The sequence below is a fragment of the Hypoxylon fragiforme genome, assembly GCF_022984875.1.
Source record: "Hypoxylon fragiforme strain CBS 206.31 chromosome Unknown GGS25scaffold_9, whole genome shotgun sequence".
In the NCBI taxonomy this organism is placed as follows: domain Eukaryota; kingdom Fungi; phylum Ascomycota; class Sordariomycetes; order Xylariales; family Hypoxylaceae; genus Hypoxylon; species Hypoxylon fragiforme.
The window spans coordinates 1,798,943-1,811,163 of NW_026054764.1; the positions used below are offsets into that span (position 1 = coordinate 1,798,943).

The following is a 12,221-nucleotide window of genomic DNA, read 5'->3' on the forward strand; positions in this document are numbered from 1 at the left end:
CCCATTAATACTGAACTTATCTCCAAATATTCCCTTATCGCGAAGTACACTAGCGTATTGAACAATCGGCTTACGCTGACATCCTGCACGACACATGATTCATAACTTTCCATGACCCAGAAAATTACATAATAACCTAGTGTACGAAAGAAGTAGTAAACGATTAACCTTAGTTATTTTTAGCGCATGACGAACTTTCTATTTACGCATTCATTCATTTATTTATTATTGATTTAGGAAAAGCGAAAAAAAAAAAAAAAGAGTCATCTAACATGCTGGAATAACTTTGAAATCATAAACTCATCAAGAGTTGCTTTGCTATACCAAGCTGACTCAAGAAGAATGGCGCTTCTAGGGTTAACATTGGTTTTGGCTTCAGTTGTCTATGCTGTCATCTGGAGGCCACCTTTGGTACAAACATTCCTAGCCATATGGCGTGGCGAGCCCATAATTCAACAACCACCCCCGACACGTCGTCTACCTCCGCCGGCGACAAAGGATAGGCTGGATAGTGCCATCCAGGATGTGGATGGGGACGGGGATAGCACTAAGGATGAGAATGAAGATGAACCACTACCCACATCAATACCTGAGTCGGAATCCGTACCGACCACGATGTCTAAAGTCATAGCTGACCAGGGAGCTATGCCGCCTCCTCCTCCTCCCCATACCCCCTCAGCAACACAGCGAGCCAATGGGGTTGCAAATGCATCAATACCACAGATTCGATCTCCTTCATCTTCGCCCCAAACCACACCAAAAGCAGTACCATCAACGTCGCTCAACGGTAGTAACATACCCTGCTTCTCTCTCTCCGACCCTCCTGCTTCAGTCGCCGCCATCGCACGTGCTGCCGATGTCAACCCCTCACTGACAACCCTACCTACTCTTTCTGCTCCCTCCCCCCCTCCTCACCTACCTACGCCGATGCTACCGGTGCCCTCGAAAACGTCTATGGCGCCGCCACCCCGCCCACCTACTCTGAACAATATAAATAATAGCGGCGGCGGCGGCGGCTCTTCTTTCCTGGGTGTTCCCTCACGCGGACCGCTTCCAAATCGGCAGCCACAGCATCAGTACGATCGGCAGCCCGGGACCTCGACTCTCGCGCCGCCCCCAACCCACTCCACCAAACCGCAGAAGCCCTCGCGCAAGGTAACGCTAGAGCCAGGTCGTAGCCCGCTGGACTGGGCCCGTCTAGCGAACCATCCATCGTCCGATCTGCGGAACCTGGGCCCCGGCGCCCCCTACCTGCGCGTCACCCCCAGCATGTTGCGCCGGCAGACGGGGCGCAAGGGTAAAGATGCCTGGACCGTGCTCGGTGGCCGCGTCTACAACATCACGCCATACCTGCCCTTCCATCCGGGTGGCGAGCCCGAGCTACTGCGCGTCGCCGGCCGCGATGGATCCAAATTGTTTGGCGAGATCCACCCCTGGGTCAACTTCGAAACAATGCTTTCGAGCTGCCTGATCGGCCTGCCCGTCGAAGAGCATGAAGCCAAGAGCGCGGGTGAGATGGATGCGATGGATTGATTAATGTGGAAGAATCAGTCGTGCTTCTTCGCCACGGCGATTGAGAGTTTCTTTGATCCAGAGCATTAAGCTATAGCTTGTAATAATTATAATCGGCATTCCAGTTAGGGCGAAGGCAGCGTGTATGATATAGCATGGGGTTGGTTGTGTATCATCATCAGAAAGACAGACAGGCATTCCAGCTACGTCACTCTCATATCAATGCCAGGTCAGGCCAGGATTGAATCCAAGTAGATACTAGATTTTTCATTATTCTCATGGTTCACTCATAACAGAACTAAGAGCTAGGCTACCGAGGCATATAGACGAGATACCCCGTTGATAGAAGAAACCTATGCACATGCAACATAGCTTTAGCAGGCACCTACAATGCGTACAGTGAGCAAGGGAATCCTATCATCTTTTCCCGAATCTAAACCGTAGTTCATCGTCACTCTCATCGTCACTAGCAGCTACCAACCCTAAGCGAGACCTTTTTGTCGGTTGTTCCTTGGTGAGAGGCGGAGCGGGCCGCTTGCTTGTCCTGGAAGACTGTGTCTTCTGTGATGTGCTACGTGTCGTGGTCCGCGATAACTGCGAAGGTGCTGTTTGTTGCGATGCCCTGCTTGCCCGTGTCTTCGAAGCAGGGGCTATGACAACATCGGCGTTCTCGTCCTCGTCATCATCCATGCGGTGGTCCTCATCTTCACTGCTGTCGACCTGAGGGAGAATCTCACTAGGCAGTCTTTGGGTCTGCTTTCGAGGCCCCTTTGCATGCCCATTAGATTCTGTTTGATCTGCTCTCCCATCCGTGCCTGGAGTCTGTGACTGAGTCTGCTTTTTTCTCTTCTGTTGTTGGCTATCATCTTCAAGCCAGTAGTCATCGCCAATACCGAACCCTTTCGACTTGACCTCTTCGAGAGATACGATGATCTTTTGTGGCGCCCGTCCTTGGACCCCGTTTCGCTGACGAAATTTTTTGAAGTTCTTCCGCCCGTTCCATGCTGGGTCCCAGCGACCATCGGCTATATCCTGCTCTCGGGTGCGTATGAGTGGCATCTGCCGCAATTCCATAGGCTCTTCAATATGCAGACGACGAATCTCTGCTAGGTCCAGGTCCTCTGGAGCCATGGCCAGCTCTTCTCTCTCAGCTTTCGCCTGGGCCTCTGCCTCCTCCCGATGTTGTCGCGCTAGTTCGAGAATATCAATTTCTTTCTTAACTTTGGGGGCTTTGATGGAAGGTTTCCGAGGTTCCGCTGTCGAGGGCGCGGGCCTCCGTGGAACGGGGTCTTCTCCAGCAGCGATACGACGACGCTTGACTTGCGCAGCCGTAGGGGCAAAGTCATCCATAATATTCTGCGGCTCGGGCAGTGGGGGTATGCGACGTTTTCGCTGCGACTGTCGAGTGTTATGGATATCTTCGTTCGGCTCCTGTGACGCAGCATCCTGCGACACGAAGAGAGCTTCCTGTGAAAATTCCGCCTCTGCAGCCTGGGGTACTACAGGAGCCGGGGAATCCACAGGTAAATCGTCATCTTCCAAATCCACATTAAATCCTTTGAAACGACTCTTCACGGTCCCTCTCACTCGTCTTCGAGGTGGTGGTTGTTGTGGTTGGACGTGATGTTCATCTATGTCCATGGTCTCCTTTACCGTGGGAGGCTGCGGTTCGACTTGTGGTGTATATGGGTCTGCTTCTGCTTCGAGTGGTCTTCGTAAACCACTAGCATCATTATTGAGGATGGCGTCGAGGAATTCTTTCTGATCAATAAGTCGGTGATCAAGTCGTAAGGAAACAGACGTGTAAAATTCGGTGAACCAGACGGCATCTTTGGGAGGACTTGGGATCCACCTGACCACGACAACGCCTTTGCCTTCACTTCCATCCTCAAATTCCCCTAACCCTTTCTCTCCTGCGACCCCTTTCACATACCGGATGAAGTCATCAATGACTGTCTCCCCCTCTACCACTTCATTTAGCAACGCTTTACCTCCACCATTCGTGATAGGCCCTAGAAGTTGGTCGAATTGCTTTCGGTTATAAAATATAAAGGAGAAGCCATGGAATATCTCTGAGCGGCTAGGATTAGGGGCAAAAGCCTCGACTGGCCTTGGCACGGCTTCGTCTCCTGGTGGCGGTACAAATTGCATAGCATCTGGCCAATTTGCGTCGAAATCGCTCTCCAACGCACTTGCAGTCATACCATCATTCCCATCCTCGGGTGTTGCAGCGTTGATGATAGCTCCATAAAACGCATCCGTCACGATGAACTGTCCATTTACTAGAGCTTGTAGGCCTTTTGCAACGTTTCTCTTTTTTGATACAACATGGGTGCATGCTTTGTCATAGTCCGTAAGGAACTTGATATCAAGCTGCTCAAGATCCTCTCGAAGTTTTGATACCGGGTCGGCTCGGCGTTCGTTCGCGGTAAACACGAAGCTCAAAACTACAGGAAACCAGGTGATGCTAAAATGGGTAGTTCATGGTCAGAATTTCTGGGCATGCGAAGTAATTATAGAATTACTTGCCGGAATTTAGAAGGGAAAGAGCCCATTCGAAGGATATTTACATCCTGGGAGAGTACACGGCTCTCGCCTTTAAACCTTTCATCGTTTAACCACGTTCCAGACTTTGAGCCGAGGTCCTCAACGGTAATTTGTGAACGACTCGAAACACGTTCCTGGATAAGGTATATCAGCAAATCAAAAGCACAGATAGGAATAAATATCAAGATCAAGGCGTCGTACCCCATCTCTCTCAGCTACTTTATCGACGCGGATGACGACGTGCTTCCGCGATACTCTCTCCGCCCCAGGGCCTTTTATAGCAAGCTGACCGGCTAGGCTTAAGTTAATTTACGGGGACCCATGAGTAGGGGTGAGGGTATAAGAAATGCTGCGTACGCTCGGCAACAGTTCGACCGAAAAGATATCGCTTCCCTGGTCGTAACCAAAGTCGCTTCCCTGGATAGCGATTTTGTCAGTATTAGAAGTAAAAGGAGGGAAGTAGAATTTGTTATACCATCAAGAGCTTCATCTTCATTCTCCAGAAGCCACATAGTCACGTCAATGATAAGACAATCAATCACTGGGGAATTGGGAATTGTGAGCGACCACAATATATAAAGTGGGGTGATCAAGTGGTCAAGTGGTGATAATGCGAGAATGAGAATTAATAAAGAAGCGTGTTGAAACGCGAAAGAAGCTCGTCATCACGTGTATTCTGTATAGTGTGGTCAATGCTCTTGGTTAAAGTTTAAATGCCTAACCTAACCTCTTTTTATACATATTTCCGATAAAGTCACATGCTCACTAGATAAATAGATACATAATACCCCTTTATAGATAGATAGATGACTTATTAGTAAAACTTTACTAAGGAGGGACGAGTTAAATGTAAAGTTTTACTTAATAAAATCGTGTAGTGGAGCCGTGCCTATGAGTGAAAATTTCAAGCTCGGACTCTGTTTCCCGCAGAAACTGATAAGATAAGGAGCTGAGCCTCCACAGCCTCAATTCAGCCACTTTCTATTCAATTCCATCCATTCAATTCCATCCATTCAGTTCCATTCTTAATAATCAAAGCTGACTAATCCAATCCATCTTTTCTAATTCTTCCATTCCAACTTCTTCTTTTCAACTTTTTTCCATTTGATCCATTTGATCCATTTAATCCATCTTATTAATCATCTTCAACACCACCACCTAAATCAAATATTTCAAGAAATATTTGAAATAATTGATTTACATGGTGGTGTTGAAGGTGGTGTGGAAGGTGGTTTGCTGGATTTGGGGGCTGAAAAGCGATGCACCCAATCAATCAATCAACAGCTTGAAAGTTGGCTCCAAACGTTTCACTTTTTACTAGCGGCTCAATAGGTCCAGATTTGAGCCAATAGGATGGCTTCAATTTCAATAGGCTTACTAGCGCTTAGTTTGCCTAACTTTTTGCCTTGGATGGTTAGGGTACGTACTGATGGAGCGTGCTCTAGACCGGTCTATATAAGGGCTCTCAACCCCCAAGCTGTTGTAATTCTTTTCTTCCTCCTTTCAACCACTTTTCAGGTTTCAAGGGCTTTCAAGAGTTTTCAAGAGCTTTTCAAGAGCTTTTCAAGAGCCACACAGCCCCAACCCAGTTGATCCATTGAATTAATGGCTGATACACCCATTCCGAGGCGGGTCGGCCGGCCCCGGAATGCTGCGCTGCCGCCGCTGCTGCCGTGACCTGCTCCAGGAGAGCTTTCAGAGCTTCCGGGAGGGTTTATCCCTGACGCTAACATGTACCATCAGCCGTAAATCCCCCCTGGGGCAGTCCCATCGCCGCAAGCGGTTCCCAAATACAGCCGGCCTCCGACAACCGGCTTTCCGAACCTCCCTCCTATACCCATAAATCCCCCCAATCCGACAATTTCTCCCCATCCGGCCGAGCCGATCCCAGCCCTAATACCAGTAAGTCCCGGCGCATGGGTTGATCTAGGCTTAGTAGATGGGGCCACTTGATATTCTCAACAATATCACGTGGCCTGGAGGGAAGTATAATTTACTCTTTTCACGTGTGAGTCCGGTCCGTACATTACGCCGGTATTCCGACCGTCACGTGAGTACCACGTAATCCATGCCAAAGGAACCCGTCGTCACTGGCGTGAGTATTATGTAATCGGTGTCTGATGTGAAAGGAACCTACCATCACGTGATTGTTATGTAACTATTGCCTTACTATGTCGTACGTGAAAGAAAGTGCCCACTCAAACTGGCCAATGGCTGGCTTTTAATTGGATTAAACATTTGGGTGATTTAAATCTGTTTTCCTTTCCGAGCGGAGCGAGCAGCACTCCGCAGGAGCCGCCGGAGGCATGATTACATGTTTAGTATTTCAAAAAATAAAAAAATTAAGAAATAGTACTTAAAATCAAAATTGTTGCGGAGCGACGATTTTCCAGATATCAAATTAGTAAAGTTTTACTAATTTAAATTGCTTGCAATTTGCCGGGTATTTTAACTAGATCCCTATTCTATATCAAAAAAACCATCCTGCTTCTACTAAATACACAGGTCTCATGTATTCCCATAGAGGGAGAACGTATACTCAATTATGTACGCAGGAAGATAGAATACCAAATAAAAATGATGTATTTTTATCATGTCGAGTCTCTCTCGCGATGAGTTCCAAGGTCCATAGCAGCTGGAGAGCCCTCCAAATCAAGTCCTCCAAGTCCTACCAATCCTGCCAATCCTGCCAATCCTACCCAATTCATGCTACAAAAGGTTTATATAATCATCCCCTCACGTCTCGGCGTCCCCTCAAACATATATAATTGCAACCCTTTGGTCTTGTCATGCAAAGATGCCGGAAACGGTGGGACACAGATTTGGGAAAGTAGGTGCGAAAGTATGTTTCGTGATTCTATACGGTATATACAAGGTTGTAAAATTCACTTACAACACCACATCAGATACCGTTGATGCTGGATATAAAGCCTGCAACCTTTACCGTGTCAACACACGTCGGTTACCCAAGTCCAAGCCCATAGCCACGGAGTCACCTGGATCCAATATGAATGCCACCACAGGCAGGGCCACCTCATTTCTACACTTACCGCCAGAGATCCGCCTCTACATATACTATCTCACACTGAAACGGAATGCCGTTACACAGGTCAACTCTTGTTACCCGCTCTGGGGGTCCCGTCCTGTCAGCTGGGCTGTAGGGCAGGGTATCCGTAGCGACGACGATGAGCCTAGCGAGTCACTGCGCATCATTATCGGGCTAGGTGGCTCTGCCTTGAAACAACTGGTCGCTCCGCCGAGACGCGGTTGCGTGAGCTACGGTTGCATATCGAGGCTAATATGCGGCGAAAGGTCGCACTTCGTCCCGGGATGGGTGGAATCTGAGAAAGTAGTATTCTATACTGATCTGATGCGCACGTGTCGTGTCGTGTACGGCGAGGTCCTAGACATACTGTATTCGGAAAACACCATCTCGTTGTTCGGCGCTGAGATGGCGCGCTACTTTTGTCGAAACGCAAGCCCCGAGGGTCTTCGCAGGGTGCGTTTCGTACACTTGGCGCTCATTATGCCATCCACCGGCTGGGACTCGTCATCGCAGCAGAAGACTATTCGTGGAGCAATGCGCATTCTCCAGGAATCCCTCTTGGGTCTACAACAGCTTGACGTAGAAGTGGTGCTTACATGGGGTCAACCTAAGGACCCGCGACGATTCTGGGATTGGTTGAAGGATGAAGTGTTTGGACAACTTCGTGGACTACAAACATTTGTGCTGAAGGTTTCCGTATATAAGCCATTCGCGCCGCCGGAAGTAGGAGGTTACGCTGCATGGATGCCTCAGTGTGAGCCTTTAGACTCATGGCGTGATGGTCAATACCGAGCTTTGAAGGACAGGGCGACCTCATCAGATGAAGCAGTAATGTGATAGGGTTCTTGGATGCTCATGTCCACTTAGGCATTGAGGTATATATATAGAATTAGATGTTATATACTTGGCTACCCTGAAGGTGCTACTATGTTGCAAATGCATGCTATTTCGTATAATTCGTACAGTTGTCATGACGTAAAGATTCATTGCCCAAAAGCCCACGTATAACTAGGTCCCTAAGTCCCTAGGTAGACATGTCTTAGTCAAGGAGGGAAAAAAAGAAGAAATCATTTCCAGTCCAAATCGTCATCCGTATAAGATAAGCGTCAAGATCATCCCTTGTCGTATGTATAACAATGATAATATTGCACTGCTTCGTAAGACCCTATTCAACTAGTGCCCCCGCGAAGATGCCCGCGAATACCTTCTGGCATCGCTTGACCTTCGGTAATCCCTGCCATCTGAGTGGTAGACCGTAGGTGGTGCCCTCGGGCTTCTACTTCGATGCTGCTCGACGTAGACAGGCCTGGTCACGCTCACCACGGATGTGCGCCGGGGACTCCTATGCGAGTGGCGAGAGTGCGATCGGTGATCGTGTATTTCTCTGGGGTACCGTGTCGAGCTATGGTGATGTCTGGATGGCGATTTCTCAAACTCCGGCTCGAAACTCTCTCCCCACCCCCCAGGGTTGCGGTAGTTGATGCACGAACGGATGATCCAAAGCAGGAGCAAGAACCCGGCGATAGAGCCGACGACAATACCGGCGATTGCTCCACCGGACAAGGTATGGGTTGAATCGCCGTTACTCTCCGCGATGACAGTAGTGGTGGTCCCCTGTTGACGGGCGGAGATAACCTTGGAGACAGCGTCTGGCCAAGTGCTCGTTGGAGTTATGTAGCTAAGCTTGAGAGCTACTATATGACCGACGGAGCTATCGGAAGCCAGTACTGGTAAAACGGGAGCCATGGTAGGTTCCGAGTTCGTCCCTGGTATCTCTCGATACTGAACGAAATTATAATGGGTAAACTTCGTTATTGATACGCCACTTAGGCTAGATTTTGGGTTCGGTGGATATGGGATCTAAAGGGGAACCAAAGAAAAATATGAGTCGCAAAGAAGAGGGCGAATGAATACTAGTAGTAGATCCGACATCTCGATTCTGGTGGCACATTACATGAACCAACATGAGCGATCAACGATGACGACATGTTTGCGAAACCGTAACCTGCTGTGCTAAGGCTGTAATACTTGGCTACAATGAAGCCAGTAACCGAGGAGGTTGGTATGCCGTCCACTATAGTATCATATTTAACCAGCCCATCCTTGTCCTTATCGTTTTCCCCAAAGCTATCCAGTATCCCATATAGAAATATCTACTACTTACTGTAGGGTACATATGGCATATGTAGGTATGTAGGTATCTTACTTGTATTGCTAGCTTGTTTGAAGGTTGTAACTGGTAGGTGGTATTGTAAGAATTACTTGCCATGTACCAACTATTACACCTCCCTGTTGTCTAGCGTCCGATTTGAAGAAATGCTCCGGCAAATTTGGCCTTGCCATTGGTACGATGCCGATTACTATGATGTCAACGTCGTATGTAGGTAAGTAGGCACAGTCCTTGTTTAATACAGGGTGATCCGACGTAGACATCGTATCCGTATAATAACTGGTTATAGTCTACCTAGGTAATGTCATGAATTTCAGTGGTGAGAATTAAGAGAGGTCAATTACCTGGCTTCTTCCCGGAGACGTCTTGAATCTAACCTACTACGCTCTGGCGATTGCTTACCACTTTGCTCATAATAATGTAGTCAGGGACAAACTCTTTACCGAACCGCAACTTTCTCGGCTCAGGCGAAATCTCGTCCTTCTCAAAGCCCAAATTCTTGTAGAAGCTAAGAGCACGCTCATTACTCAAAAAGCAAGTGAGCATCACCTTATTGATGGGTGGCGTATTCGTCGCGATATCCTCTAGAAACCCCATGAGCAATTTGCCTAAGCCAGTCCTATAAAATGGTCGTGTTAGTTAGGACAGAACGCTTATCGTGATTACTCTGGACGACAGAGTTGATATACCCTCGTAGTTCTGGCTGTAGGTGGATTTCGTAACAATATACAACAGGCTCGCCTTCTTCGTACGTGGGCATCAAAGAGATGAAACCACGCACGCTTCCGGTTGTGTCCTTGATGATAATATATCTTAGCTCAGGAGACTTCATCTCGGCGAGCTTTTTGCCTGGTTTCCATCCGGCCGACGAAGTTTCATAGTCGGACCGACTAGTTTCCTCAACGAGCTTGAAACAAGCATCGAGGTCCTCAGAAGTCAGTTTTCCAGATAGTGTGAGGCTGATGGAATATTTCTGTTGCGTTTTTGGGTTGGTCCATTCATTCCACGTTGGCGTGCTTGCACCTATGTTAGATTTATTGGTTGGCCTTCTGACAATTTCTATGGGACACTCTACCTAGGACACAGATGCTCTTTAACGAAGTCCAAGTCGTCCTTTCGGTTTACTCGCTCGATGGGGTTTGTGGTAGCCCGTCTACGCTTCACATTCTTGGGGGGATTCATTAAGATTTTTGGTGAGGGTACGATAGCTCTCTCTCCGCGTTATTGTAATAAAAAGAAGCTTATGTAGTCTAAGTAGGTATGTGTGGTAAGAATTTAAATATAAGAGTGAGTGTGACCTACCTAGGGTAGGTACCTAGGTTAGGTATGTTGTGTTGTAATTGGAGCGCGGGATAGGGATAAAAAGATGCCCCCTGCGCATGTGTGTGAAAAGTACATACCTGATTTAGAAATATTACAATAATTACATACCCCGGTAAGTAGACAGAAATACCTACATGTAGTACCTAACCTTAGGGTACTAGGTACACTAGGTTGCCATGTAGCTTAGCTGCATGATTGGCAACTTGAACTCAACAACTATACAAATTATGCACATGAATCCAGTATCTTGGTAATATATACCTACTTACCCATTTCTACCTCCTCCATATGCGCCTGTCTCGAGGTACATCGAATTTGCTCTCTGCTGTTGCGTCAGCCACTACGATTCGACGCTATGCGACCACTCCGCCAAAGAGTCGCTTCGGTGCGAAACTAAGTCTAACTCATGTATGTTCTCTCCCTCTATCTGTCTCTCTATCTCTTTATGGAGTACATCACTTGAGTTTACGTACCTACCTAATATACCCATACATATATATATATAGATGGGCCATCTGAGACTAACAAGCATCTATTAGTTCCTCTTGCGCTCGCGCGCTTTATCCCTCTATCGTAGTATTATGCGCGGCACCAAACAGATCAGTGACCCAACGACTCGCGCAGAGACGCGCAAATTTGCCCGCACCGAATTCGAGCGACGTCGTGATATCACCGATACTGACCATATACGGTATCTACTATCCACCGGGAAGACGCAATGGGAAAGCATGGAGAGGTATATTGGTGGAACGTAAACCATAGAGCCTGCTGGTTACTCATCACCCCCGCCCTATAGCCAGCAAGCATGCTATATACTTAGGTAGGTACCTATATATGGTACATACATACCAAAGCCATGCCTCCGCATCATTGCTACTTATTTATTTGTCCCATGTGTATCAATAGTTCATCATCCCTGCCGTTGCTTATGTCTTGGGTTCGCGGGGCAGATGATGTAGCGATAGCCACCATGTCGCTTGTTGGCCTTCCTTCTCACAACCTGTTGTCACGCGCATATTAGCCTTGTAGCCTGGATTAAGATGGAAATGCCCCGTTGGTTACTGGCCTTGCAATGCTCGCATCGCTTCTTGATCGAACTGTGGACTTTCATGCCCCGCGATTGTTGCTGCGCAAAAACCTGTGCTGCTCTAGTCGGGTTGGCTGCTGTCGCTGTAGGCCGTGCCGTCGTGCTTGGAGCGAGAGCGGCCTGAGAGATGGTACGTATGGACTGTTGTGTCTGTAGGGTTTGCCGGACCACTGGAGCAGCGCGGAGGGATAACGCCCGTAGTGAGGATATTAACGATGAATTGGCCATCTTTGCGAAATAATTGGTGTTCCCCCCTCCTTATTTTTGAGGCTCAGATCTGTGAATCTGTAAAGGTCGAATTGAGACTGCGGAGTTGAGTAAGTTGGTTGTATGGTTGTAGGTATGCATGTAGGTAGTAGGTACGTACGATGTAAAATAACTACATGGTAGTATGGTACGACGTAAAATGTAAAATGCTGAAATCTACTAACCTAGTTAACTACAGTACATGCATGTGCATAGTTAGTGTATAGTACATGGTAGTTATATGCAGTATGTACATATCTATATACTGTTAAAAAGATATGTATGGGACC

General features: G+C 47.7%; 7 protein-coding genes across 7 annotated transcripts; 3 read left to right on the forward strand and 4 right to left on the reverse strand.

The window, feature by feature from the left end:
* The first annotated feature begins 117 nt into the window (after positions 1–117).
* Positions 118–1,731, forward strand: GGS25DRAFT_455401 (uncharacterized protein). The gene has a single exon (XM_049258888.1). It carries the CDS (start codon positions 343–345, stop codon positions 1,531–1,533), a length of 1,191 nt encoding a protein of 396 aa, XP_049113210.1. The 5' UTR covers positions 118–342; the 3' UTR covers positions 1,534–1,731.
* Positions 1,732–4,836, reverse strand: GGS25DRAFT_455400 (uncharacterized protein). Its single transcript, XM_049258887.1, has 5 exons — positions 4,535–4,836; positions 4,417–4,476; positions 4,261–4,352; positions 4,042–4,193; positions 1,732–3,979 (listed from the first exon to the last, which is right to left on the reverse strand). The coding sequence occupies exons 1-5, from the start codon at positions 4,569–4,571 to the stop codon at positions 1,930–1,932; spliced, it is 2,391 nt and encodes a 796-aa protein (XP_049113211.1). The 5' UTR covers positions 4,572–4,836; the 3' UTR covers positions 1,732–1,929.
* Positions 4,837–6,434: 1,598 nt separating this feature from the next.
* GGS25DRAFT_507704 (uncharacterized protein) lies at positions 6,435–7,986 on the forward strand. The gene has a single exon (XM_049262412.1). It carries the CDS (start codon positions 6,857–6,859, stop codon positions 7,940–7,942), a length of 1,086 nt encoding a protein of 361 aa, XP_049113212.1. The 5' UTR covers positions 6,435–6,856; the 3' UTR covers positions 7,943–7,986.
* Positions 7,987–8,110: 124 nt separating this feature from the next.
* GGS25DRAFT_455433 (uncharacterized protein) lies at positions 8,111–9,040 on the reverse strand. The gene has a single exon (XM_049258889.1). The coding sequence runs from the start codon at positions 8,849–8,851 to the stop codon at positions 8,279–8,281; it is 573 nt and encodes a 190-aa protein (XP_049113213.1). The 5' UTR covers positions 8,852–9,040; the 3' UTR covers positions 8,111–8,278.
* A 607-nt stretch (positions 9,041–9,647) lies between these two features.
* Positions 9,648–10,457, reverse strand: GGS25DRAFT_525592 (acyl-CoA N-acyltransferase; the record flags this gene model as incomplete). Its single annotated transcript, XM_049264822.1, has 3 exons — positions 9,648–9,894; positions 9,965–10,291; positions 10,360–10,457. 3 exons carry the CDS (start codon positions 10,455–10,457, stop codon positions 9,648–9,650), a joined length of 672 nt encoding a protein of 223 aa, XP_049113214.1.
* A 300-nt stretch (positions 10,458–10,757) lies between these two features.
* GGS25DRAFT_507713 (uncharacterized protein) lies at positions 10,758–12,102 on the forward strand. Its single transcript, XM_049262413.1, has 3 exons — positions 10,758–11,006; positions 11,138–11,598; positions 11,665–12,102. Exons 1-2 carry the CDS (start codon positions 10,887–10,889, stop codon positions 11,351–11,353), a joined length of 336 nt encoding a protein of 111 aa, XP_049113215.1. The 5' UTR covers positions 10,758–10,886; the 3' UTR covers positions 11,354–11,598; positions 11,665–12,102.
* GGS25DRAFT_455502 (ribosomal protein L36-domain-containing protein) lies at positions 11,391–12,102 on the reverse strand. Its single transcript, XM_049258890.1, has 3 exons — positions 11,665–12,102; positions 11,499–11,598; positions 11,391–11,418 (listed from the first exon to the last, which is right to left on the reverse strand). The coding sequence occupies exons 1-2, from the start codon at positions 11,911–11,913 to the stop codon at positions 11,509–11,511; spliced, it is 339 nt and encodes a 112-aa protein (XP_049113216.1). The 5' UTR covers positions 11,914–12,102; the 3' UTR covers positions 11,391–11,418; positions 11,499–11,508.
* Positions 12,103–12,221: the final 119 nt, after the last annotated feature.